Source organism: Mastigoproctus giganteus, chromosome 4, assembly GCF_048544385.1.
Source record: "Mastigoproctus giganteus isolate SK-2022 chromosome 4, ASM4854438v1, whole genome shotgun sequence".
NCBI classification, from domain to species: Eukaryota; Metazoa; Arthropoda; class Arachnida; order Uropygi; family Thelyphonidae; genus Mastigoproctus; species Mastigoproctus giganteus.
Genome location: NC_143578.1, coordinates 22,215,346 through 22,242,016, shown reverse-complemented (window position 1 = coordinate 22,242,016; position 26,671 = coordinate 22,215,346). Strand labels below are relative to the sequence as shown.

General features: G+C 38.1%; 1 protein-coding gene across 1 annotated transcript in view; it reads right to left on the bottom strand.

Moving 5' to 3' along the window:
• LOC150086460 (uncharacterized) overlaps positions 1–26,671 on the bottom strand; it is a 152,812-nt gene that overhangs the window by 116,117 nt on the left and 10,024 nt on the right. The window contains exon 3 of the mRNA XM_090372173.1: positions 2,551–2,608. Within this exon, the coding sequence (XP_090228299.1) occupies positions 2,551–2,608 (58 nt within the window). The remainder of the gene's footprint in view (positions 1–2,550; positions 2,609–26,671) is intronic.

Below are 26,671 nucleotides of genomic sequence, written 5' to 3'. Positions count from 1 at the left end.
TCCACTGGCTTCACTTCCTTGGATATTATGTATTTCTTAACTAATAGCATAACCCCTCCTCCCTTCCTATCCAGTCTATCCTTTCTCTAGACGTTGTACTCCCCAAATTCCAGTTCTGCATTCCTTATATCTGTGTGACACCACGTCTCTGATATCCCAACAATATCTGCCTTTGATGTTTTGAGCAATACCTCAAATTCATCGAATTTATTTACTAAACTCCTAGCATTGGTGTACACGCAAGTATACATGCACCTATTTCTATTCTTAGCTACCCTAACACAACCCATGTGTTCACTTGTACCGCAATGACTCCCAGCAGTCTCTGAAATATCCTGCATCTTGTTTTCCAGGCTTCTGCTCATTCCAATAGAAGCAGTGCAAGAATCTCTTTCGCCTCTGCCAGTGGCTACTGTTAATCTATTCGTCTTTGTCTCCCCCCAAGCTAGCAGTTTTCCGACACACCTAACACTGCCTCGATAGCATCAGCAAAGTAAAAGTAAGGCGCCTCCGCCTTACTTTTCTAATAGGAAAGGTTTATTTACATAACTTGGTTATGTAAATTAAAATAATTAGATAGTATGAATCAGAGCTGTAATACTCAATATGTTCTACGTTGATAATAATATTAGTAAATTAATAAGAGGAGTTTACCTCAATATAGTACGTGGAACACTTCCGTATGATACCCTCCAGAAATTAAACCGGAAAAAACAAAAAAACGACAACTTACCGGTACATTAAAGTAAAATATAAATAATTAAATAATCAATTTAACACAATTCAAAATCAATTTAAAACAATTAAAATTCAAATAACGCAATTAAAAGAATCAAGCGAAAATATTCAAAACGATTTTCCTTCCTCGTTTGAATATTTTCGTTTGATTCTTTTAATTGTGTTAATTTGAATTTTAATTGTTTTAAATTGATTTTGAATTGTGTTAAATTGATTATTTAATTATTTATATTTTACTTTAATGTACCGGTAAGTTGTCGATTTTTTCGTTTTTTCCGGTTTAATTTCTGGAGGGTATCATACGGAAGTGTTCCACGTACTATATTGAGGTAAACTCCTCTTATTAATTTACTAATATTATTATCAACGTAGAACATATTGAGTATTACAGCTCTGATTCATACTATATAAAATTAAAATAATATAATAATAAAGGCAGTATTTTTTATTTAATTATTTATTTTGTAACTCAAGTGGTAATGCATACTAACTTTCACATATCAACCATCTGAAGCTTATTAAAGTTGCTGCATGTGAATATTTCAAAATTAGATTTTTTTCCCCCTAGTTTCTAATATTGTGACTTCTTTAAAAATAAACTATAATGTTTACAGTGATGGAAAAACTTAAGAAAGGACATTTTGTACATGCCATTTTTTAACCTCTTCTATTACTTTCCTAAAAGAATATCTCAAATAAAATCATCAGCTCACGAACAACATTCTCTACCAAATTAAAAACTTTCCTATTAGAAAAGTAAGGTGCCTCCGTAGCCAGGTGGGCAGGAGCGGCAGTGTGTAGCACACGCTTCTTGATTAGACCGGGGTTCAAGCCCGTGACCACCAAATACAGAGGATGCGGAAAGGTCAGAGAATGACCACCGCATATCCCAGGAGCAATATGGACTTAGTTGCTAATGCTCCTAAAAACCAAATAACAACAACGACGACATTAGAAAAGTTATTTTTGTTTAGAAGTTCAGGATTATGTTATTGTCACACTTTCATTAATGCAATGAAAGTGTGACAATAAAGAATGAACCCCCACCCACATGGTATTATGGATAACTACTAATTTGTATTAGCATTAGTAGAGGCATATGTTGCAAGAAAGCAAGCTTATGCAGCATCAGCCAAAAAAAAAAAAAAACACTTCCCATTTCTCCCATCCATTCGCTCCAAAAGTTTGTCCAGTTCTCCCTTGAATTTATTTAAGCTATCGGCTTCCACAACAACAGATGGAAGTTTGTTTCAGTGATCAACCACCTGCTGGCTAAAAGCAAATTTCCGCATAAGCAGTATACATAATTGTCGTAACCAGTGTTTTACCAAGGAAAATATAACTAAGCCTGTTTCACAAAAAAGTTCTGTAAGTGAAGGTGTGGTAGAAACTACCCAGACAGCACTGTGATGATAATTTAAAAAGAGTTCATGAATACTGACTTATCCTCCAGAATGTTTTTGAAAGGTAATGGGGAACACAGGCAAGATAAGGATTTTTGTTTGATCTGGGAACAATTTCATTTCTGCACCTTTAATGTTAGATCAAATAATCTAATAGTAAAAAAAAGAAAAAAAAAGTAAGTGATCTATTTTATTCCAACAATTAAAATATAACATTAGAATTTTAAAATACAAATACTGACAGATGTAAAGGTCAAAAGTAATTTATTATAGAATCTGTCAAATATTCAAAGTTAAACATTATTTAAGATTTCACTGCAGCTTATGACATGATTTTAGGCAAAATTTTATATAAAACATTTAATATAATTTTAAAAAATAATCATGAACAGAGCCAAAAATTACTGACTATAAGAGGTGATCTAGTTTCCAGTGTTATGAAATTTTCATCATTCTTTTTCTGATACCTGCAGATAAAGATAAGAATTACAATATGAAGTGAAACATTTAAAAAAAAATAACAGTTGCTTATAATTATGGTATACAGTGGGGCTTGGAGTTATGATGACATCGACATCCGATATTCTCAGGAACCGATATACCTTCCATACGATCTCTTATTTTAAGGACCGATGATATTTGCAGGTACTGATGACTTTCCAATATAGCTGGAATGATACATGGTGGAAATTTTCATCTTTCATCATCACTTTCATCATTTGTACGATTGTTCTCAACAAATTAGCATCTTTGTTATCATTCAACAAATTATTGTTCAATGCGTAGCGCACGGAACATCACTCGTACAATTGTTTCACACTATGATGATCTGAAACCTAAGGCTCCATCAACTAATGGTAGTGCTTTGTGCTTTGAAGACTTTAAAGCCAGCAGAGGCTGGTTCAAGCACTTCAATAAAAGGGTACATATAACAAGCGTTGAAAGGCATGGGGAGGCATCCAGTGCTGATAAAAAAGCAGCTGAAATTGAATTCCAGGAGTTTGTTGATCAGGAATGTTATCTTCCCTAGCAGGTTTTTAACACTGACGAAACCAGCCTGTTCTGGAAGTGAATGCCCAAAACGTACATCACTAAGGACGAGGCTAGTTTACCTGGGCATATAACCTATGAAACATAGGCTCACTCTCCTGTTGGGCACCAATGCCTCTTGAGATTTTAACCTGAAGCCTTTGCTTGTGTGTGTCACTCTAACACCCCCAGAGTATTTAAACAACAAAAGGTTGACAGAGGTGCAGTAACAAGAAGGCCTGGGTTAGAGGATATATGTATCTTCAGTAAATGGGAGCTTGGAGTTTTCTGACCTTCAGTGAAGAGAAAAAATAAGCTTCCTATGTAGGAACTACTCCTGCTGGATAATGTGAGGGGGCTATGATCCCGAACTTGTTCATTCTCTTGAGTAACAATTTGATTTTGTTCAATTCAAATATTTGCCCCCCCCCCCCAACACCACTTTGCTTGACTTTGGACAGTTTCTTGGCAAAGAAACTGTGCAAAGTCAAGCAAAAGACAAAAGACTGAAAAGACACCCAATGCCAGATGTAATCCCACCACCACTATGCCACCATTGATTTCATCAGCTCTGCACTTCAAGTCTAAGGTAAATGCTAATTTATTGTTTGTTTTTATTTTAAGATGTTTTAACTATTTATTAAATAATCTTTATAAAACACTCATTTTTAATGTAAAAATGAAGTATAACATGTAAGAAATACCTATTTTATGTGTTGTTGAGGAATGAAATCAATGTATTATTGGTTTCAACTTACAATATTTTCAACATACAATGAGTTTTGTGGAACGAATTACCATCGAATGTTGGGGCCCCACTGTATAAATAAATATTATATAATTTTAAATAATTATATATTACAAATATTTTTATATTTGTATAAAATTTAAATTTTAATTTTAAAATTTATACAAACACTAATACTAAACGCATAATTTTATATATTTACAAATTGTAAACTTTGCAATTGACAAATTGCAAAGTATTGACAAATCGATAACTTTGCAAGGAAGCAAACTTACCAGGTGTAAGTTTGCTTAATCACTCTCTGGCTGAAAGCAAATGTTTGTACATTTACTCTACAACTATCCTTTATCAAATTAAATTTTTCTCCTTATTATGTTGTTTCAGAATAGGTAAGGATGCCATCAACAATTAGTTTATTCAATCCATTTAAAGATTTGAGTCCATTATTTAGAGTGTCTCCAATAACAAATTCAGGAATAGTTTCAGGATTTTCTAAAGGAAGAGGTCTAAAGCTAGTGATACATTAAGCTAATTAATACATTATCATGTATTAATTTATTCAATCCATTTAAGGCCTTAAACACTTCAATCAGGTCTTCTCACAGGTGCTGAGAAGATGTTTTCGGATGCTGCAATTTTCAGAACTGAAGCCTTTTAGGAACTCTTCTCTGCAACTATTGCAACAAATCCACATTCTTCTTAAAATGAGGCCGCCCCCTGTTCTGTAAACACTGCTTTATGCAACAGAACAATCACCTCTCCAATCTCCCCAAGGCCAAATTGATTTACAAGACTCCCATCATGCACTCCCATTAGAATTAGTAGAGGCATACGATGCAAGAAAGCAAACTTATACAGCACCAGCCAGAAAAAAAAAAAAAAAAAAAACACTTCCTATAAGATTTTTGGATTAACCTTCATTTCTTCTTCTAATTATTACTGATATTATTTTTTTTATTTCAAGTTTCAACAAGGGGGGGAAATTATTTAAAAGATGATTGCTGAAGATTGTCAACAGAATCTTTAATGAATATACCTTAAAAATATACATGTTTAGAAAACTTGGGGTTTTTTTTTTTTTCCTAACACCACCACTGAGTTAGCTGACCTTGGGGGAGATTTCCATGAATGGATTTTTCTCCTACCTTCCAAAAACTCTATTATTCCATAAAAAAAAAAAGGGCCTTGGAAAACATACAATATACAGATCTATTATGCTGACATTTAGCATTCTTAGCAACTGTGGCATAAAAAATTAAGAAGATGTTGTTATTTGGTTTTTAGGAGCATTAGCAACTAAGGCCATATTGCTCCGGAATATGCGGTGGTCATTCCCTGACCTTTCCGCATCCTCTGTATTTGGTGGCTCACGGGCTGGAACCCCAGTCTAATCAAGAAGCGTGTGCTACACACTGCTGCGCCTGCCCACCCGGATACGGAGGCACCAAATTAAGAAGAAAGAAACAACATATCTCTACTATTTCCCTCTTAGAGGGAGATAAACTTCCTTTTAATAATCCCAATATACCACAATCAGATCATTTCAAGATATCTAGCTCTGTAGCACAGCAGACTTATTCAGGAGGGCAAGTGCCTTTGGATTTCTTTGAATCTTTTCAAGGTACTCTGTGTCTTTTTAGGCACATTTGCATATATATATGCTAAGCAACTATTGTCTTCACCATGTCACTTCATCTGCTGGCGCCTCTGTAGCCAGGTAGGCAGGAGCAGCAGTGTGTAGCACACGCTTCTTGATTAGACCGGGGTTCGAGCCCATGACCACCAAATACGGAGGATGCGGAAAGGTCAGGGAATGACTTCCGCATATCCCCAGAGCAATATGGCTTTAGTTGCTAATGCTCCTAAAAACCAAATAACAACAACATCTCCACCTGTCCATCAATCTGCATGTAACAAAGGGACTCCCAGTAGAATTTTGTGCAATTTTGTATTTGAACTTGTTAAAAATATATTTGTTGAGCCAAACCAAATTAAAATCGGACAAATAGATATCTGGCAATAATTATTTCTTTTTTTCATGGAAAAAAGAAATTCATAAGTTAAATGTATTATTATTATTATTATTATGAAATGTAGTTGTAGAATGAAAATATAGTTTTAATGCAGTACAGCATTAGCATTAGCAGTGGCAAATGATACAAGAAAGCAAGCTTATACAGCATCAGCCAAAAAAAACCCACAAAACCTCCCATTTCACATATTCATTTCCTCCAATAGTTTGTCTAGCTATTCTTCCAATAGTTAGTCTAGCTATTCATTCCCTCCGATAGTTTGTTTGTTCTTCCTTGAATTTATTTAAAGAATCAACTTCAACAATAACAGATGGAAGTTTGTTCCAACAATGAACCACCTGTTGGCTAAAGGCAAACTTCTGAACATCTATTCTGCAACCATCTTCCAATTTGAATTTGCCTCCTTGTGTGTGGTCTGAGCAAGAGGAAGAATCTCATCACTACTGAGCTTGCTGAATCCATTCAAAGCCACAAACAGCTCAATCGGATCACCTCACATGTGCGTGGTCTCCAGATAGTAGAACTTAAGCCTTTTTTGATAAGGGTACCCATTTGATCTATTCGCCAATCTCATTGTCCTTCTATGTATTTGTTCCAGCAGCTCTACATCCTTCCTAAAATGAAGTTTCCAGACCTGTATGCAGTACTCAAAACGTGGCCTAAATATTGCCTTATATAATGGGATAATCACCTCCTTATCTCTGCTAGCAAAATTCTTGGATATCATTGACAAAACCACGAGTTGTCCTGGCAACCTGTCTGCATTGCTCAGAGAACTATATATCTGACTGCACAATTAACCCCAGGCCTTTTTTCATTTTCCACTACCCTGAGTGTAGTACCACAAAGTTGTTAAGTTACTCTAGGATTACTGCTACCCATATGTAATACTTTGCATTTAGTATTAGTATTAGTAACGGCCGCATGGTGCAAGAAAGCCTATGGCTTATGCTGCACCAGCCAAAAAAAAAAAAAAATCCGAACAAAACAATGATAAAAACAAAAAATAAAATAAAATAAAATAAATAACTAAATAATAATAATAATTAATAAAAAAAAAAAAAGGAAATTAAACCTATCATTCTATGTGCTTCCCTTACCCAAAAGTACTATCCAGATGACCTTTGAATTTCCCCAAACTGTCAGCCTCTACCACCCATGAAGGCAACTTATTCCAGTAATTTATAACTCGCTGGCTAAAATAAAACTTCCTGCAGTCTAATCTAAACATTTCCCCCCGTAACTTGAATTTATGTCCCCTAGTTCTAGCATCATTTATAATCTTGAAAATTTTGTCCTCATTCATTTTACTGATGCCTCTCAGAGCCTTAAACACCTCAATCAAATCTCCTCTAAGGTGTCTAGTTTCCAAACTCTGCAACCCACATATTCGAAGTCTTTCTTCATAAGGACGCCCTTTTGCCGATCTCATCAGGCAAGTTACCCTTCTTTGCACCCTTTCAAGAAGCTCGATGTCTTTCTTTAGGTGCGGTCTCCATACTTGAACACAGTATTCCAAGTGTGGTCTAACATAAGCCTTATATAATCGGATTATCATGTCCCTATCTCTACTTGCAAAAGTTCGATAGATCATCGATAAGACACCATGGGCCTTCCTTGCAACCTGTTTACAATGCTCAGAGAATTTCATGTCTGACCGTATCGTAACACCCAAGTCCATTTCCTCCAGTACTGGGTTTAGTTGAACTCCACCAAGTGAATAAGTTTTTTTGGGATTACTGTTTCCCAGGTGTAATACCTTACACTTTGTTGGATTAAAGCACAGCTGCCATTTTTCTGACCATTCCTGAAGTCTATCTAGGTCTCTCTGAAGAAGCTCAGCTTGACAGTGATCATTAACTACTCTACCAATTTTAACATCATCTGCAAATTCAGACATCACGCCCTCTATCCCTTCATCAATGTCATTTATGAAAATTAAAAACAACAGTGGTCCTAATACTGATCCTTGGGGAACCCCACTTCTTACATCAACCCAATCTGAGGAATAGCCATTTATCACAACCCTCTGCCTCATGCCCTGAAGCCATCCTTCTATCCATCTAAGGATTTTCCCAGTGATTCCAACATGTTCCAGCTTATAAAGCAACCGCTCATGTGGGACTGAGTCAAAAGCTTTGCTGAAATCTAAATAAACAATGTCGAAATTATTCCCTAAATCCAGCTCGTGAGTGACCCTTTCGAAATAGCGAACCAGATTTGTTAAACATGATTTTCCCTTTACAAAACCATGCTGAGTATCCTTGAGAATTTCAATTCGATCCAAATGATCCTGAATTCCACCCTTGATCATTGCCTCCACGATTTTCCCTACTACTGAAGTCAGACTGACAGGTCGATAATTTCCGACTTCACTCTTAGAGCCACACTTATGTATGGGAGATACATTGGCACTTTTCCAATCCAAGGGAATCTCCCCAGTCTAGTGATGCTTGCATAATTAGCCTCAATGGTTCAATGCACTCACTTGCTGCCTCCCTTAAGATTATAGGGTATATTCCATTAACTCCAGGAGCCTTACTGGTTTGTAGGCTCGAAAGTTTTTTCATTAAATAATCTTGCGAAATTTCAATATCATTAATTACATATTTTTTAACTTCGCTCCCACAATTTCCCATTGCCACAAAAGGCTTTTCATTTGTAAATATCGATGCAAAATAACTGTTGAGTTCATCTGCAATGGCAGCTGGTGTATTTAATACTATCCCCATTCCCTTACGTAAAGGTCCGATCTGGTTTGTCCTGCTCTTCTTGGCATTTATATATGTGAAGAATTCTTTATCCCCCCCCCCACTCTTTGCTCTGTTTGCTAGTGATTTCTCATAAACTGCCTTTGCCTGTCGAACCTTTTCTGTGGCTCTATTACACATCACCTTGTAACTGTTATAGGCTTCAGTACTTTTTATTGCTCTGTAACCTTTCCATGCCACCTTTTTCTGCTCAAGTAATGTGGCAACTTCACTATTCATCCAACTTGGAACCCTTCTCGTGGAGTATTTTTTTAATGGTATATACGCATTCAAGGCATCTGTGATTAATGTTTTAAAAGCGTACCACAGTTCAATTGTATTCATTCTCTGCGCGATATCTACGCAGTTAATAGAGACCACGTAGTACCTTAAGGCATCGTAATTTCCTTTTCTGAAATTAAAACCCATTCCTTTGCCTTTTACTTCTGCTACCTCTGTCATCATCATCCACCGTAGAACTCCGTGATCACTTCCTGCTACTGGTTCCTCTACTGTCAGCCCTGTTATGTCATCTGATTCGTGTGTGATGATGAGGTCTAGGATATTCTTTTCTCTAGCACTTTCCCTGACATGTTGATACAAATAACAGTCATCTAGTTGATTTAAAAAGTTTGTTCCCCATGTCGAGTTTCCTTCCTATTTACTCCCTCCAATCAATTAGAGGCAAATTGAAATCCCCCATAATAAGGCATTGAAGCTTACTTGCCCATTCCATTTGCATGTAGAGGCTTTTGTCATAATCTTCACCATCACCTGGTCTGTAGATTACTCCTACTCGCATTATACCTTTGTTTCCGACTATCTTACACCATACAGACTCTATACTAGCATGTGAAATGTCTGAATCCAGGAAACTATCATTGCACTCAGGCTACTTCTGATAAGAAGCATTATCCCACCACCCCTTCTATCTAACCTATCCTTCCTTCCTATTTACTCCCTCCAATCAATTAGAGGCAAATTGAAATCCCCCATAATAAGGCATTGATTAATAAGCCTCATCATCATCCCATAATAAGCCTCATCATCATCCACCGTAGAACTCCGTGATCACTTCCTGCTACTGGTTCCTCTACTGTCAGCCCTGTTATGTCATCTGATTCGTGTGTGATGATGAGGTCTAGGATATTCTTTTCTCTAGCACTTTCCCTGACATGTTGATACAAATAACAGTCATCTAGTTGATTTAAAAAGTTTGTTCCCCATGTCGAGTTTCCTTCCTATTTACTCCCTCCAATCAATTAGAGGCAAATTGAAATCCCCCATAATAAGGCATTGAAGCTTACTTGCCCATTCCATTTGCATGTAGAGGCTTTTGTCATAATCTTCACCATCACCTGGTCTGTAGATTACTCCTACTCGCATTATACCTTTGTTTCCGACTATCTTACACCATACAGACTCTATACTAGCATGTGAAATGTCTGAATCCAGGAAACTATCATTGCACTCAGGCTACTTCTGATAAGAAGCATTATCCCACCACCCCTTCTATCTAACCTATCCTTCCTAAATACATTATACAAGCCGTACTCAAACTCATCATTCTCATTTATCAATATTAAACTTCAATTGCCATTTCTCAGCCCATATGCTTAACTTTTCTAGAGCCTGTTGCAGTAGCATAGTGACATTACTGTCATTAACCACCTTGTCACCGTTTGTATCATCAGAATACTTGGATATTAAGCCTGATATGCCTTCATCAATGTCACTGATAAATATAGAAAAGAACAATGGGCCTAATTCTGAACCCTGGGGGAAATCCACTAATAACATTAGTCCATGAAAAGCAATGTCCATTGATTACCACTGTCTGTCTTCTCCCACTCAACTATTCCTTATCCATAGCAGCAACTTGCCATTAATGCCACACTACTCTAATTTGTACTGCAGTCATTTATGTACAAAAGTATCAAAAGCTATCCTGAAATACAAGTATATGATATCAACATTAATTTTTGAATCCAGTTAATTTGTGACCACGTCATAGTAACCAATCATACAGGTCAAATAAGATTTCTACTTAACAAATCCATGCTGTGTTTGAAATATAATTGCATTAGCATTAGTAGAGGCATATGATGCAAGAAAGCAAGCTTATGCAGCATCACCCAAAAAAGAAAAAAAAAAAAAAACTTCACCACTTCACCACTCCGTTCGTTCGAAATACCTGTCCAAATGAGCCTTAAATTTATTTAGGCTATCAACTTCCACAACAAGGGATGGAAGTCTGTTCCACCAACCAACTACCCGCTGGCTAAAGGCAAATATCCGCACATTGTTGCCTGTTTAGATGATCCTGCATTACTTCTTTTACCAGTGACTCCATTATTTTTATTGGAACAGAAGTTAAACTAAAAGGTCTGTAATTACTCGTGTCACCCTTTGAACTCTTCCCCTTTGTGAAAAGGTGATACATTCACACATGTCTAGTCTGTGGAGACCTACCCCAAATCCAAGGATACTCTCATAATTATAGCTAAGGATTTGCTGCCTTCCTTACTATAATTGGACAGATAATATCCATCACAGATGTCTTTCTTAAATTTAACCTCAACAATTTCTCTTCCACTTTCCTCTCAATTATTACAAAATTTAGTTTTTGATTTAGATCCCTGTTAGAGATCAATAAACCTTCGGCACACCCTCCCTTAAGAATTCCTTATGTGTGAATGTAGATGCAAAATAGCCATTCAATTTGTCAGCAATCTGAGCAGGATCATCAACAGTCAAACCATCAATATCAAGTTGATAAATTTGATTCACCTCCTTCCTTCCGGAGTTCAGTAAGTAAAGAAGTCTTTGCTCCTTTTCTTTACATCCTTTTCCAAAGATTTCTCATAGTCTGCCTAAGAGTAGAAGACCAGTGGAATTACTTAACAAGTACAGGTCACTATTGAAAAAAAAGCTGTGAATTAGGGTTGAATTTGAAAGTGTCTGCAATTCTGCCCAGACAAGATAGGAGGGAGTATATCATGAGAGCCTTGTCGATCAATGTGGCCCTGGAAAGACTGTGCAAGGCTCAAGGGGTAGAATCTTTTTCAGCCTGGTCTGTACTTGTTAACAGGAGAGATTGCTTCTACAGGGATGGGATACGCTTAAATAGGAAGAGTGCAAGAATATTTGCTGAAGTTATCGAGGCAGTTGTGTTAGATGGGTCAGAAAACTGCTAACTTGGGAGGATACAAGGACTAATAGATTAACAGTAGCCATGAGCAGAGGCGAAAGTGATTCTTGCACTGCTTCTATTGGAATGAGCAGCAGCCTGGAATACAAGATGCAGGATATTTCAGAGACTGCTGGGAATCATTGCGATACAAGTAAACACATGGATTGTGTTAGGGTAGCTAAGAATTGGAACAGGTGCATGTATACTTGCATGTACACCAATGCTAGGAGTTTGGTAAATAAATTTGATGAATTTGAGGTATTGCTCAAAACGTCAAAGGCAGATATTATTGGGATATCAGAGATGTGGTGTCACACAGATATAAGGAATGCACAACAGGAATTTGGGGAGTTCAATGTGTATAGAAAGGATAGACAGGATAGGAAGGGAGGAGAGGTTATGGTATTACTTAAGAAACGCATAAAATCCAAGGAAGTGAAGCCAGTCGACATCACTGGACAGTGCAGTGTTGATTCAGTTTGGTGTGACATATGCATTGGATCAAAATTGAGAGCAGGAGTGTGCTATAGGCCTAATGACTCTGATGAGTATAATAAGAAACTGTACAGGGAAATAGAGTGGGCCAGTTAATCAGAGAGTCTTATAATGAGGGATTTTAATTTCCCAGATATTGACTGGAATTTGTGAGTTCATCACTCACACACTAGCAAGGCTTTTGTGGGTTTATTGGATGATTATTTTCTACATCAGCATGTATGAGAGGCAAATAGAGGGAGTAATACTCTTGATCTGATTATCAGTAGTGATTCTTCATGCATTAAGAATCTGCAGATAAAAGAAACCACTAGGTGGCAGTGATCACAGTGTGCTGAAGTGGGATTTACTCAAAGAGGTAACTACCATCAGGGGTAGGCGCCTCCGTAGTCAGGTGGGAAGGAGCAACAGTGCGTAGCACACGCTTCTTGATTAGACCGGGGTTCAAGCCCGTCACCTCCAAATATGGAGGATGCGGAAAGGTCAGGGAATGACCACCGCATATTCCCCGAGCAATATGGCCTTAGTTGCTAATGCTCTTAAAAACCAAATAACAATAACATGAGACAGAGACTTAGAGTCAGATTAAACAGTCAAACCATCAGAGGTAAAGGTAAGCGTTTTTGCTTTCGTAAAGGCAACTATGGTGGCCTGAGACAGTATTTAAAATCTATACGGTGGGACCAATTGATGATGTTACCAACAGCAAATTCAAAATGGGAAGCATTCAAAGAATTTATCTTGGAAGATACTAGGCTTTACATACCAACTAAGAAATATTGTTCAAGGTTTAGGCCTAAATGGATGTGAGATCAACTAATGAGACATGTGACAGAGAAGAAAATGCATGGGATACATATAAATTAATCGGTGACATAACACCTATGATAGATATAAGCTGGTCTGTAATCAAGTCACAAAGAAGATTAGGCAGGCAAAGGCAGATTATGAGAAATCCTTGGCAAATGATGCAAATAAAAACAGAAAAGAGTTCTTTACCTATGTAAACTCTAGAAGGAAAGGGATGAATCAGATTGGTCCACTGGATATTGATGGTTCAACAATTGAGGATCCTGCTCCGGTGGCTAACAAACTAAATGAGTATTTTGCATCTATATTCACATATGAGAAGTTATTCAGGAAGGGGAATGCCAGAGGTGAAGTAAACTCTGGCAGTGAGATAGATGAATTTGTAATAAAGGAGAGGAAAGTGGAGGAGAAATTGTTGAGGATAAACATAAAAAAGGTACCTGGGGTGGATGGGATCTATCCAGTTATATTAAAGGAAGCATCAAAGGAAGTAAGCAAACCCTTGGCCATAATGATCTATGAGAGCTTCTTTGAACTCAGGGGTGGTACCCATAGACTGGAGATGTGCAAATGTGACCCCAATTCACAAAGGATTGGCTCCTGCCAATCTGGCCTCCGTAGCCAGATTGGCAGGAGCAGCAGTGCATAGCACATGCTTCTTGATTAGACTGAGGTTCGAGCCCGTGAGCCACCAAATACGGAGGATGCAGAAAAGGTCAGGGAATGACCACCACATATCCCCGGAGCAATATGGCCTTAGTTGCTAATGCTCCTAAAAACCGAATAACAACAACAAAGGAGGATCAAAGGCTGACACAAGTAATTATAGACCTGTGAGTTTATCTTCTGTTCCAGGAAAATTAATGGAGGCACTGGTTAAAGAAGCACTGCACGATCATCTAGACAAGACTTCAGTTATAGCTCGGACACAGCATGGTTTTGTTAAGGGAAAGTCTTGCCTGACCAATTTGATTGGATACTATGATTCAGTCACAAAAGAACTGGATGCAGGGAATAACTTTGATATTATATACTTGGATCGTAGAAAAGCTTTTGATACTGTTGCACATGGAAGACTGCTGCACAAATTGGAGCAGTGTGGCATTGGAGGAAAACTGCTGCTATAGAAAAAGGGGTGGCTGAGGGGGAGAAGGCAGAGAGTGGTAATCAATGGACACTGCTCATCGTGGACTAATATTATTAGTGGAGTCCCTCAGGGTTCAGTGTTGGGTCCATTATTGTTTCCTGTATTTATAAATGATATTGATGATGGTATATCAAGCTTAATGTCCAAGTTTGCAGACGATACAAAGGTTGGCAGGGTTGTTAAGGACACTACTGACACTATGCTGCTGCAACAGGATCTGGAAAGGTTGAGCAGATGCGCTGAGAGGTGGCAAATGAAGATTAACATTGACAAATGTAAAGTACTACACATGGGAAACAGCAACCCCAGAGCAATGTATCAACTCTGTGGTACTACACTGACAGTGGTAGAGAATGAAAAGACCTGGGGGTAATTGTGCAGGCAGATATTAAGTTCTCTGAGCAGTGCAGATGGGCTGCAAGAGTAGCTCATGGTGTCTTCTCAATGATATAGAGGAATTTTTCTAGCAGAGATAAGGAGGTGATTATTCCCTTGTATAAGGCAATGGTCAGGCCTCCAGACCTTGTCTGCAGGTCTGGAGGCCTCATTTCAAGAAGGATGTAGAGCTGCTAGAATGAGTACAGAGAAGGGCAACAAGATTAATGAATGGAACAAAGGGTTGCTCTTACGAAGAAGGGCTTAAGTTTTGCAGACTACAGTGTCTGGAGACTAGGCACCAGCGAGGTGATCTGATAGAGGTGTATAAAGCCTTGAATGGTTTGACCATGCTCAATGCCGATGGGACGTTGAGCTTGCTTTCTTGCATCATATGACTCTAATAATGCTAATGCTACACTTGCCTGACCTTCTTTGTGACGTGATTACAGACTAGTTAATATCTACCACAGGTTTCTGTGTCACCCGATAATTTATATGCATCCAATGCACTTTTCTTCACTGCCACAAGTTTCATCAGTTCATCTGACATCCATTTAGGCCTATACCTTGAAAAGTATTTCTCAGTTGGTATGAAGAGGCTAGTAATTTCTATGATTAAATCCTTGAATGCTTCCTCTTTAGAATTTGATGATGGAAACAACATCAGTTGGTCCCATTGTAGATGCAAAATACAGTCAGTCCTCGTATAACACGTGTTTACATTACACGAATTCGATCATACATGATTTATAAATAGGGGAACGATATCTTATATAACACGAACCGAATTCGCTTATGCACGATTCGCCTTTGTGTTTACAAGAAATGGCAGTCGAACGCAGAATCACCCCAACCGAACGCAACACGACAGGAATGAAGAGAAGATTCTGAAAATGTATTTATGTTTTTTATATCAGTGAAGGGGAAACACATTTCACCATAATAATGTAAAAACCAACACAATTCCAGCTATCGGTATAATCGCAAATGCAATTAGATCGAGTTTACTACCAGTTTATAACAGATTCCACTAGCAGAAACGCAACTGGAAATTTTTATTGTTTTATGGTAGGTAGCCCCTAGAAATGTGCTTTAGTAAAATGTGAGGTGTTAATAGTGTATCTCTGCCTTTACGGTGTTGTTTATTCAGTTGCTACACGCGTGCAGCTTTGTTTATGTGTATCAAGTGTGCCTCCTCGTTTTGTAATTGTGCTTTATTCCCTAAAAATGAGTAAAATACTTAAAAGGTGTGAAAAGAAGCATCCTGGTGAAGACACTGCAGATTCAGAGAGCAAAAGAAAAGCAATATCAATACACAGAGGCGGACTGGATGAAAAATTCTTACCCGGGAAAATTTATAGTGGCCTCATACTATGGTTTATGGCCAAAATCACACTGGCCTCAGGCCCACCGGGGTTTCCCCGGTAAGGCTTATGGCCAGTCCGCCTCTGTCGATAGAGAAAAAATATGAAATTGTGAAACGCTTTGAGCGAAATGAAGGACCATGTGATATTGCACGTGCTACAGACCTAAATGAGGCAACGCCGAGAATTAGAAAGAATGCAGGGAAAATAAAAACAACTTTCCTAGCAGGAACAGCTCGAAGTGTAATTAAAATCCATTAGATTAAGACACAAAGAATTGGAAGAGATGGAACGCCTGTCATCTGTTTGGATAGAAAATCAAACAAAAAGCAAGTTTGCTTACGATAGAAGTAAAAGCATTAGCAATATTTTATTACGCAATAGTCGTAATAAAATGCGTAAGTATTTTATTACGATTATTTATTGTGTTTGGTAATGATTTGGTTAGAAATGTGTGTTCAATCTTGGGTGGTCGGCACCTAACCCCATTTTTCCCATAGGGCCTGTTGTTTATATTGCACGATTTTGCATTGCACGAGGGTTTCTAGGAACGCAACTATCGTGCTATACGAGGACTGACTGTAGTCATCTTTATGAAAGCAAAGACCCCTTCCTTTACCTGTGATGGTATTTGCATCTTTAATTAAGTGCTAAATCAATACATGGTGATCATTGCGAAGTAGTGGTTCTTTTATCTGCTGATTCTTAATGCATGAATAATCACAGCTGATAATCAGATCAAGGTTATGTCTCCCTCTTGTTGTCTCTCTAACATGTTGCTGCAGAAAACAGTAATCCAATAAATCTACAAAAGTCTTGCTAGTCTGTGAGTGACTAATCCACAAGTTCCAATCAATATCTGTTTGTTCTGATTTACTGGCCCACTCTATTTCTTTGTACAGCTGTTTGTTGTATTCATCAGAGTAATTAGGCCTATAACACATTCCTACTCTTATTTTTGCTGTGCCAGTGCTGATGTCACCACCAAACTGACTCAACGTTACACCAACCACCCGTGTCAACTGGATGCACTGTCTTCGATTTTATGTGCTTCTTAACTAAGAGCATAACCCCTTCCCCCTTCCTATTCTGTCCTTTCTGCATACAATGTACTCCTTATGTTCAAATTCTTCATCCCTTTTATCTGAGCAACACATCTCTGAAAGCCCAACAATGTCAGCATTTGAGTGTCTTCTGTCTTGACCAACACTTTAAATTCATCAAATTTATTTACTGTATTCCTAGCATTGGTGTATATGCAAGTATACATGCATCTGTCCTTGCTCTTAGTTACCTTAGATTATATATTTACTTAGATTACGTTAGATTTAGTTGCCTTAGATTATATAAATACAGTGCATGTATTTACTTGTTTCATAATGACTTCCAGCAGTTCTTGAAGTCCCCAGCAGCTTGCTTTCTAGGCTGCTGCTCATTCCAATAGAAGCAGTACATGAATCACTTTCACCTCTGCCTGTGGCTATTGTTAATATAATAATCTATGTATCTCTCCAAGCTACCAGTTTTCTAACCAACCTAACACTGCCCTGCTAGCATCAGCAAATATTGTTGCACCCTTTTGTTGAAATTGTTGAAGTTAAACGTAAGAAAAGCACCTGGGGTGGATGGGATCTATCCAGTTATATTAAAGGAGGTGGCAAAGCAACTAAGCAAACCCTTGGCCATAATTATGAGAGCATCCTTGGACTCAGGGGAGGTTCCCACGGACTGGAGATGTGCAAATGTATCCCCAATTCAAAAAGGGGGATCAAAGGGTGACACGAGTAATTACAGACCAGTTAGTTTAACTTCTGTTCCGGGTAAAATAATGGAGTCGCTGGTTAAAGATGCATTACAGGATCACCTAGACAAGACTGCAGCAATAATTCAGACACAGCATGGGTTTGTTAAGGGAAAGTCTTGTCTGACAAATTTGATAGGATATTATGATGTAGTTAAAAAGGAACTGGATGCAAAAAATAATTTTGATATCATATATTTGGATTTCAGGAAAGCTTTTGACACTGTTGCACATGGAAGACTATTGTACAAATTGGAGCAGAATGGTATTAAGGGTAAGTTGCTACAATGGATAAAAGGATGGTTAAGTGCGAGAAGACAGAGGGTGGTAATCAATGGTTGCTGCTCTTCTTGGACTAATGTTATTAGTGGAGTCCCACGGGGTTCGGTGTTAGGTCCACTGTTGTTTTGTATATTTATCAATGATATTGATGAAGGTATATCAGGCTTAATGTCGAAGTTTGCAGGTGATACAAAGGTTGGCAGGGTTGTTAATGACAGTAATGGCAGTGTGCTACTGCAACAGGATCTAGATAATTTGGGCAGATGGGCTAAGAAGTGGCAACTGAAGTTTAACCTTGACAAATGCAAAGTACTGCATATGGGTAGAAGTAACCCCAGAGAAACGTACCAACTGTGTGGTACTACACTTAAGGTGGTAGAAAATGAAAAAGACCTGTGAGTAATTGTGCAGGCAGATATGAAGTTTTTTGAGCAATGCAGACAGGCTGCCAGGGCAGGTCATGGGGTTTTGTCAATGATATATAGGAATTTTGCTAGCAGGGAAAAGGAGGTGATTATCCCTCTGTATAAGGCAATGGTCAGGCCACGCCTTGAGTACTGCGTGCAGGTCTGGAGGCCTCATTTTAGGAAGGATCTAGATTTACTTGAGCGTGTACAGAGAAGGGTAACAAGATTGGTGAGGGGAATGAAGGGATCCTCTTATCAAGAGAGGCTTAAGTTCTGCAAATTGCAGTGGCTGGAGACTAGGCAGCTGCGCGGTGATCTGATTGAGGTGTATAAGGCCTTGAATGGGTTCAGCACGCTGAATTCTGATGGGAACCTTCCACTTGTTCAGATTACGAACCTAAGGAGGCATAAATTCAAATTACGAAAGGACAGATGTAGAATAGATGTGCGGAAATTTGCCTTTAGCCAGCGGGTGGTTAATTGCTGGAACAAACTTCCATCTGTCGTTGTGGAAGTTGATAGGTTGAATAAATTTAAGGAGGAACTGGACAGGCATTTGGAGGGAATGGTGTGATTTTTTTTTTTTTTTTTTGGCTGATGCTGCATAAGCTCATACATTTGCTTTCTTGCATCACATGCCACTACTACTACTACTACTTTCTACGTATCCCATCCCTGTAGAAGCAGTCTCTCCTGTTAACAAACACAGACCATGCTGGGAAAAATTCTACCCCACGAGCCTTGCACAATCCCTCCAGGGCCAAATTGATTGACAAGGCTCTCATCATATACTCTCTCCTATCATCTCTGGGAAGAAACGCAACCACTTTCAAATTTAATCCTAACCTGTAACTATTTCTCCAACATTGTCCTATACTTGTTAAGTAAATCTCCTACTCTAATGTCATTAGTGCCAACATCACAATATCACCTTTTGTGCCCTTAAAAGATGATATTTACTCTACAATGTCACCAACTTTTTTTTTCACCTGGCAGACATACCCCGGTCCTATTCTGCCTATCCTTTTTCACAATATATTTCACGTTAATGAACCCATTTTCATAATATATTTCCCATTAATGAACCCAGCCCAACAGGCCTGGGTTCATCAGGCTTGGATTTGTAGAGGGTTGGCCAAAGAGGATACCCAACAAGGATGGGATGGAGAGCTTATTTTGGCACAATAGGCCTTGTCTTCTAAGTTAAAGTGGGGGTCATGTGCTTCCACATACAAGCTTTGAACTGGTGAGGTTCTGAAAGTACCTAATGCAGATCGAAGGGTACTGTGTTGAATGGTGTTCAGAGATCGTAAATACTGTTTTTAGCTCAAGCATATGCTATAGCTCCATAATGTAATCATGACCAAATTAGAGCATGATATAAATTCAACAATTATTGCCTGTCAGCACCAAAAGATGTTGAGGATACTGTACGAAGAATGCTTAATTTCTGGATTCACATAGTTTGCAGGTAGATTATATGTTTATGAAAATTTAGTTTGATGTCTACAATCAAGCCCAATAGTCTTATGGAATTTGTCATCGATATTTCTCTGCCTTTCAGTTTTAATACAGGTTCTGGATGAAGGGATCGCTATTTACAGAAGTGTATTGCTATAGTTTTCCTGTTGGTTAATCGATAGTCATTGCATTTTGTCAAAGTTTCAATTTTAGCTATTGCTAATTGTAGATGTCTTTTAGTAGTAACCATGCTTGATGATTGACAGGATACAGCAAGATTATCTGCATACATATAAGTTTCCACCATAGTTAGGATGTCTCAAGTAATGCAACTAGCACGTAATGCATTACCATAAAGTGTTACACTCAAAATTTAACCTCAAGCTGCTACTCCTTTATGTGAATTGTAGACAGCTCATTCTGGAATCATACTTGAAAGGATGGAGAAAATTCTGAATGAATCAAGGCAGGTTACCTTTCAATCCAGGTTGTATAAGTCTTGGAGGATTCCATATCTTCAGGTTGGGTCAAATTCTTTAATAATATCAAAAGTTATCACTGCCATGCGTTATTTTTTAACAAAAGCATTTTGAGTGTGAGCTTCAACTTTGATGTGGACATCAGTTGTAGACATGGTACGACAGAAACCAAATTGGTGACATGTAGCATCTTGATCTTCAATAATCCAGATAATAACGCCTCTGCAATATCAATCGGAGAAGAAATATCCATTCCTTTCCAAGACAGGATAGGGGCTAAAGTTTGCCGACACTTTCCACTGAGGATGAGACACGGTTCATAAGTCTCTTGTGAACCATGTTTTCTAGCATTTTTCCTAAACAGCTGGTCAGAGATGTAGGATAACTGTTGGGGGAGGAAGCATCTTTTCCTGGTTTTGTTACGGCTACTACTATTGACTGATGCAATATATATGAAGAGAATATAACATTTTCTTCATATATTCTATTGTAAAATTTTAGTAGTGTAAATTTTGAGTTTGAGGTGGCAGAGCATTATGTAGTAAATGCCATCTGGTCCAGCAGAACTATTTCGAGAATTCTGGACAGCTTCGTTGAGTTCATTAATAGTGAATGGAAGGTTATAGAAATGTGATTGGTTTGTATCAAAGTTAATTTTGTATTTTTCCACACACACATTTTTGTGTGTCTATATGAGTCTTCATAAGATTGAGAGGATGAGGTGACAGCGAATGCTTCAGCAAATGCCTCTGCAATATCAATCGGAGAAGAAATATCCATTCCTTTCCAAGACAGGATTGGAGCTAAAGTTTGCCGACACTTTCCACTGAGGATGTGAATCTTTCTCCACATTATTCTGGGGTAAGCATTTCTGCAGATGGTAGAAGTGAATGGAATTCACGCATCCTGTTTTGCTTTCCTACGAATTCAGTGTGCTTCAGCTTTTGGTCATTTATAGTTTATAAGGTTCCCCATTGTAGCATTTTAGTGAAAAATGTTCTAAGCTTTATTTTGCTTTTTCTTTTGGCAAGAAAGCAATCTCTTGTCCACCAACCATTATATCTTTGTTTAGTAATATTTAATTTCGGTATTGTACTGGTAGCAGCTCCAAGTAGTTCTTCTCCAAGTATATCTTCTAGTATATGCCTAATAGATGTAGTAAGAATCAAGTGGCTATCAAACTGGACTCTATTAGAAAACTGTTCCCAGTTCGCTTGGTGAAAATTTCGCATAATTCGTTGATTGGAGGCATAGTTTGTATCGCCTGTATTTTTCAAACTATAGGAAAGTGATCACTGTTGTGAAGGTCAGTTAATATTGTCCACTCAAGGCTAGGATAAATGGATGTTCCACTATGGGCAGGTCCAGAGTGGAGTTAGATCCTGTAGGCAGGTTGATATATGTGTACATGGGTATTATTATTATTAGCTATATGGTGCAAGGAAGCCGAAGCTTTTGATATATGTGTACATGGGTATTATTATTATTATTATTATTATTATTATTATTAGCTATATGGTGCAAGGAAGCCGAAGCTTTTGATATATGTGTACATGGGTATTATTATTATTAGCTATATGGTGCAAGGAAGCTGAACCTTTTGCTGCACAAGCAAAAAAAAAAAAAAAAAAAAATCCAATTTACCTATAGAGAGAAGTAGAAGGGAATCACCAAGAAAGAGAAGAATGATGATATCCAGCTTAGGACCCTGGGTGTGCCAAGCCCATACTCACAAGATATGAGCCTCTGTGGTTCAACAATGTTAAATGATGGTTGTCAAGTATGGTTTCAATCATCTGCCCTCTATGATCCACGTTTGAGGAAACCCACAAAGGATGATGAGCATTTAGTTCACCTAGAAGGCATACAGGGTGGGGCACTTGATTTAGTAAATCATCAAATTCTGTGGTGGAACATGAAACGTTTGGTGGAATATAAATGGAGACAAGAGTTAAAGTAAAGCCAAGCACAATGTGAATAGCTACTGCTACTAGAATGGTATAAAGCTGAATAGGTTTGGATGGTACATATCTACGAACTAAAATTGCTACTCCTTCTCTTGCTGGAGATTCAGGACATCTGTCATGTCTGTATAGTGTATACCTTGAGAAGTTGATGATAAACGTTTCCTGTAGACAAAATGCTTGCAAGATCATGCTAGTACATTAAATATTTTAATTCATCTAGATTGCTTTTTAGACCTCTACAATTCCACTGAATGATTTTCTACATTATTTGGGTTTAGGTAAGGTGAATTGGTCTGACCGCTTTATTTTCCCTCAATCCTGTTTATATTTCTCTCATTTTGGAAATACTGGATGACCAATATCCATCTCGTCATCAACAGGTAGCAGGAGAATGTATCTTCATCATCTGACTTCTCATCAATTTCAATTCTTCGATTATTTACTTTATTCTGTGTAAGATTTCTATATTCTGTCTGTGTAATCTGTATAAGATTTCTGTATTCTATCTGTGTAATCCGTGTAAGATTTGCATCATTCTACTTTGTTAATGTTCCTGACTTGGGGGGCATTGTCTTGGTGTGACTTTGTTGGCTTTTTATTAGTAGAATTTGATGTAATGTACTATTGGTCTTTGTTGCTGTCAATGTCTCACCAACCATAAGGAAGAATCTTGCCCATTGAGAAAGAGATATTTTAGGAGGAATTGTAATATCAGTCTGTGTTGAAAACTCTTTCTGACTGCACTAGAATATGATTTGGAAGGCATCACATTTAATATCTGTTTTTGTGCTTTTTGGTATGAGAAATTTTTTTTCTACCTTGTACTTCAGTATTTTTATTTCTTACCCATTTTCCATGATTCACAAGTTCTGGAATATGCAGGGTAAGCACCCTGGCAGTTGGGACACTTTGGTGTTACTGCTAATACATTCAGTTTGGGAGAAGTCTGGTAAGCCACACAATGGGGCAAATGGCCTTATCTTGACATGCATGCTATTTGAGAATCCATACTTCTGTCACTTAAAGCAGCTAAGTGAATTTAGAATATATGGTCAGATCTTACAGGAAAGGTAGCCAGCTTTAACTGATGCAAGGAGATTCAGTGTTGAAGATAAGGATAGCATTTATTGTGGGTGTAAGGACACCATCTTGTTTGGTCATTATTCTTTTGGCACTGATGATATGTTGTGCCCTAAGTTCTTCAGTAATTTCTTCCTTGGGAACATTAAAGAGGTCCTATTCCGAAATGACACCTTTTGAGGTTTTAAAGTTCTGTGTGGGGTTACAGAAATGGGAAGGTCTCCAAAGGTCGTTTGCTTCAGGAGCTGCCTAGAATGATTGTGGTTAGATGTTTCTACAAGGAGAACTCCTGAGTGGCCATTTGAATATTTTAGGGATACCTACCAGCCTCTATGCTTTTCCGCACAAGAAATGGAGATAAGCTGCTAAGAGGTTTTGTTGATAAAGAATGTAAAATTATGAAAGCAGGCAGGTCAGATGAAGAATCTTCTTTTTTTTATTCTTTTTGCTTGAGACAATTCGTGTTCATTATGTGAGCACATAGGCAAACATGAATCCCTTATTCTCAGTTGGTGAGATTAAGAGGGGGCCCGCGTTTGCTTCTTTTGGCCCCAAGTATTGGATTTATACTCAGATTATCAGCACTGCCACGTGGAGGCAGAAGCAGTGCCACCAGTGACCAAGTCATAAGAGGTTAGTGTGTTAGAGAAGTTAGTTATATATACAAAAGAAAGGTGTCTTTCCTTTCTTGGTAGGAAGCTTATTCTTTATTTATAAGGTGCCAAAAAGATGAATTGAAAAATATGTTTTCAAATCACTTTGGAAATTGCTATGTTCACTTGCTCTGCACTTGGGGCCATGAACTGGAGCACTGGGACTAAAGCAGTGATAGGCCAAGGAACTCTCAAAAAAATAAAAAATAAAAAACTGGCTTGTAGAGGTGCTATCTACCATCATTATCTAACACAATTTTATCAATTAATCATATAATTAGTTCATCTTAATTGACATTACTAGTCCTGTCTTCATCAACAAACCTCCTTTCTCACAGAGTTTGTGATGTCACCTTCGTATAAGCATCAAATGTGATGAACCACAAATAAATCTTATTACAAATGCAACAATGCTGTCCTTGTGGGTAGCACAGTTGGTAGAATCACTGTCCTGCCTACAAAGGGTGGAAAAGACCCGAGTTCAAGTCCCGTTGATGACATGAAGAATTTTTATGGCCACAATTTTATGACCGCAATGTTAATTAAAATTTTATGGCCGCAATGTGGCTAAGTTAGTCGGTCTCAGGAAAGGGTAGCATAGTTTTTTCGCTTGAGGAAACATGTATTTTTTGTCAAGAAAACAGAAAATCGACCAGAGAACACATGTACGTACAGACAGCATATATATGGAGTAGTAGTAGTGGCATGTGATGCAAGAAAGCAAGTGTATGAGCTTATGCAGCATCAGCAAAAAAAAAAAAAAAAAAAAATCACACCATTCCCTCCAAATGCCTGTCCAGTTCCTCCTTAAATTTATTTAACCTATCAACTTCCACAACGAAAGATGGAAGTTTGTTCCAGCAATTAACCACCCGCTGGCTAAAGGCAAATTTCCGCACTATTATTCTACAGATGTAGAATAGTAGTGCGTAAAACTACGCTTGGCTGAAGCTATGGTTACTGGCATTGTCAACATTATTTGCAAGGCAATTAATAAATTGGGGTATGCTTCTGAAAGATTGCTTTTTATAATATATTTCATCGTGTCAAGACACAAACAATTTTCTGGCATAATCGTTCAGAACATCTTGATTTTTAATTTGAATTTAGCATTAGCATTAGTAGAGGCATATGATGCAAGAAAGCAGGCTTATTCAGCATCAGCCAAAAAAAAAAAAAAAAAAAAAAAAAACCATTCCCATTTCACCCCTCCGTTCGCTCGAAATACCTGTCCAGTTGAGCCTTAAATTTGTTTAGGCTATCAACTTCAACAACAAGTGATGGAAGTCGGTTCCACCAACCAACCAACCACCCGCTGGCCAAAGGCAAATTTCCGCACATCTATCCGACATCCGTCCTTCCTCAATTTGAATTTATGCCCTCTGAGCTGATTATTCTAAGCAAGATGAAGAATCCCATTGGCATTGAGCATGCTCAAACCATTCAAAGCCTTATACACCTCTATCAGATCACCTCGCCAGTGCCTAGTCCCCAGACTCTGTAATTTGCAAAACTTAAGCCTTTCTTCGTAAGAGCAACCCTTTGTTCCATTCACTAATCTTGTTGCCCTTCTCTGTACCCGTTCCAGCAGCTCTACATCCTTCTTGAAATGAGGCCTCCAGACCTGTATACAGTACTCAAGATGTGGCCTAACCATTGCCTTATATAAGGGAATAATCACCTCCTTATCCCTGCTAGAAACATTCCTGTATATCATTGACAAGACACCATGAGCTACTCTTGCAGCTCGTCTGCACTGCTCAGAGAACTTCATATCTGCCTGCACAATTACCCCCAGGTCCTTTTCATTCTCCACCACTGTCAGTGTAGTACCGCAGAGTTGATACGTTGCTCTGGGGTTACTGTTTCCCATATGTAGTACTTTACATTTGTCAATGTTAAACTTCATTTGCCACCTCTCAGCCCATCTGTTCAACCTTTCCAGATCCTGTTGCAGCAGCATAGCGTCAGTGGTGTCCTTAACAACCCTGCCAACCTTTGTATCATCTGCAAACTTGGACATTAAACTTGATATCCCATCATCAATATCATTCATAAACACCGAAAACAACAATGGACCCAACACTGAACCCTGAGAAACTCCACTAATAACATTAGTCCACGTTGAGCAGTGTCCATTGATTACCACTCTCTGTCTTCTGCCACTCAACCATCCCCTTATCCATAGCAGCAATTTGCCTCCAATGCCACACTGCTCCAATTTGTGCAGCAGTCTTCCATGTGCAACAGTATCAAAAGCCTTTCTAAGATCCAAATATATAATATCAAAGTTATTCCCTGCATCCAGTTCTTTTGTGACTACATCATAGTATCCAATCAAATTGGTCAGGCAAGACCTGCCCTTAACAAAACCATACTGCGTCTGAGCTATAACTGAATTCTTGTCAAGATGATCCTGCAGTGCTTCTTTAACCAGTGCCTCCATTAATTTT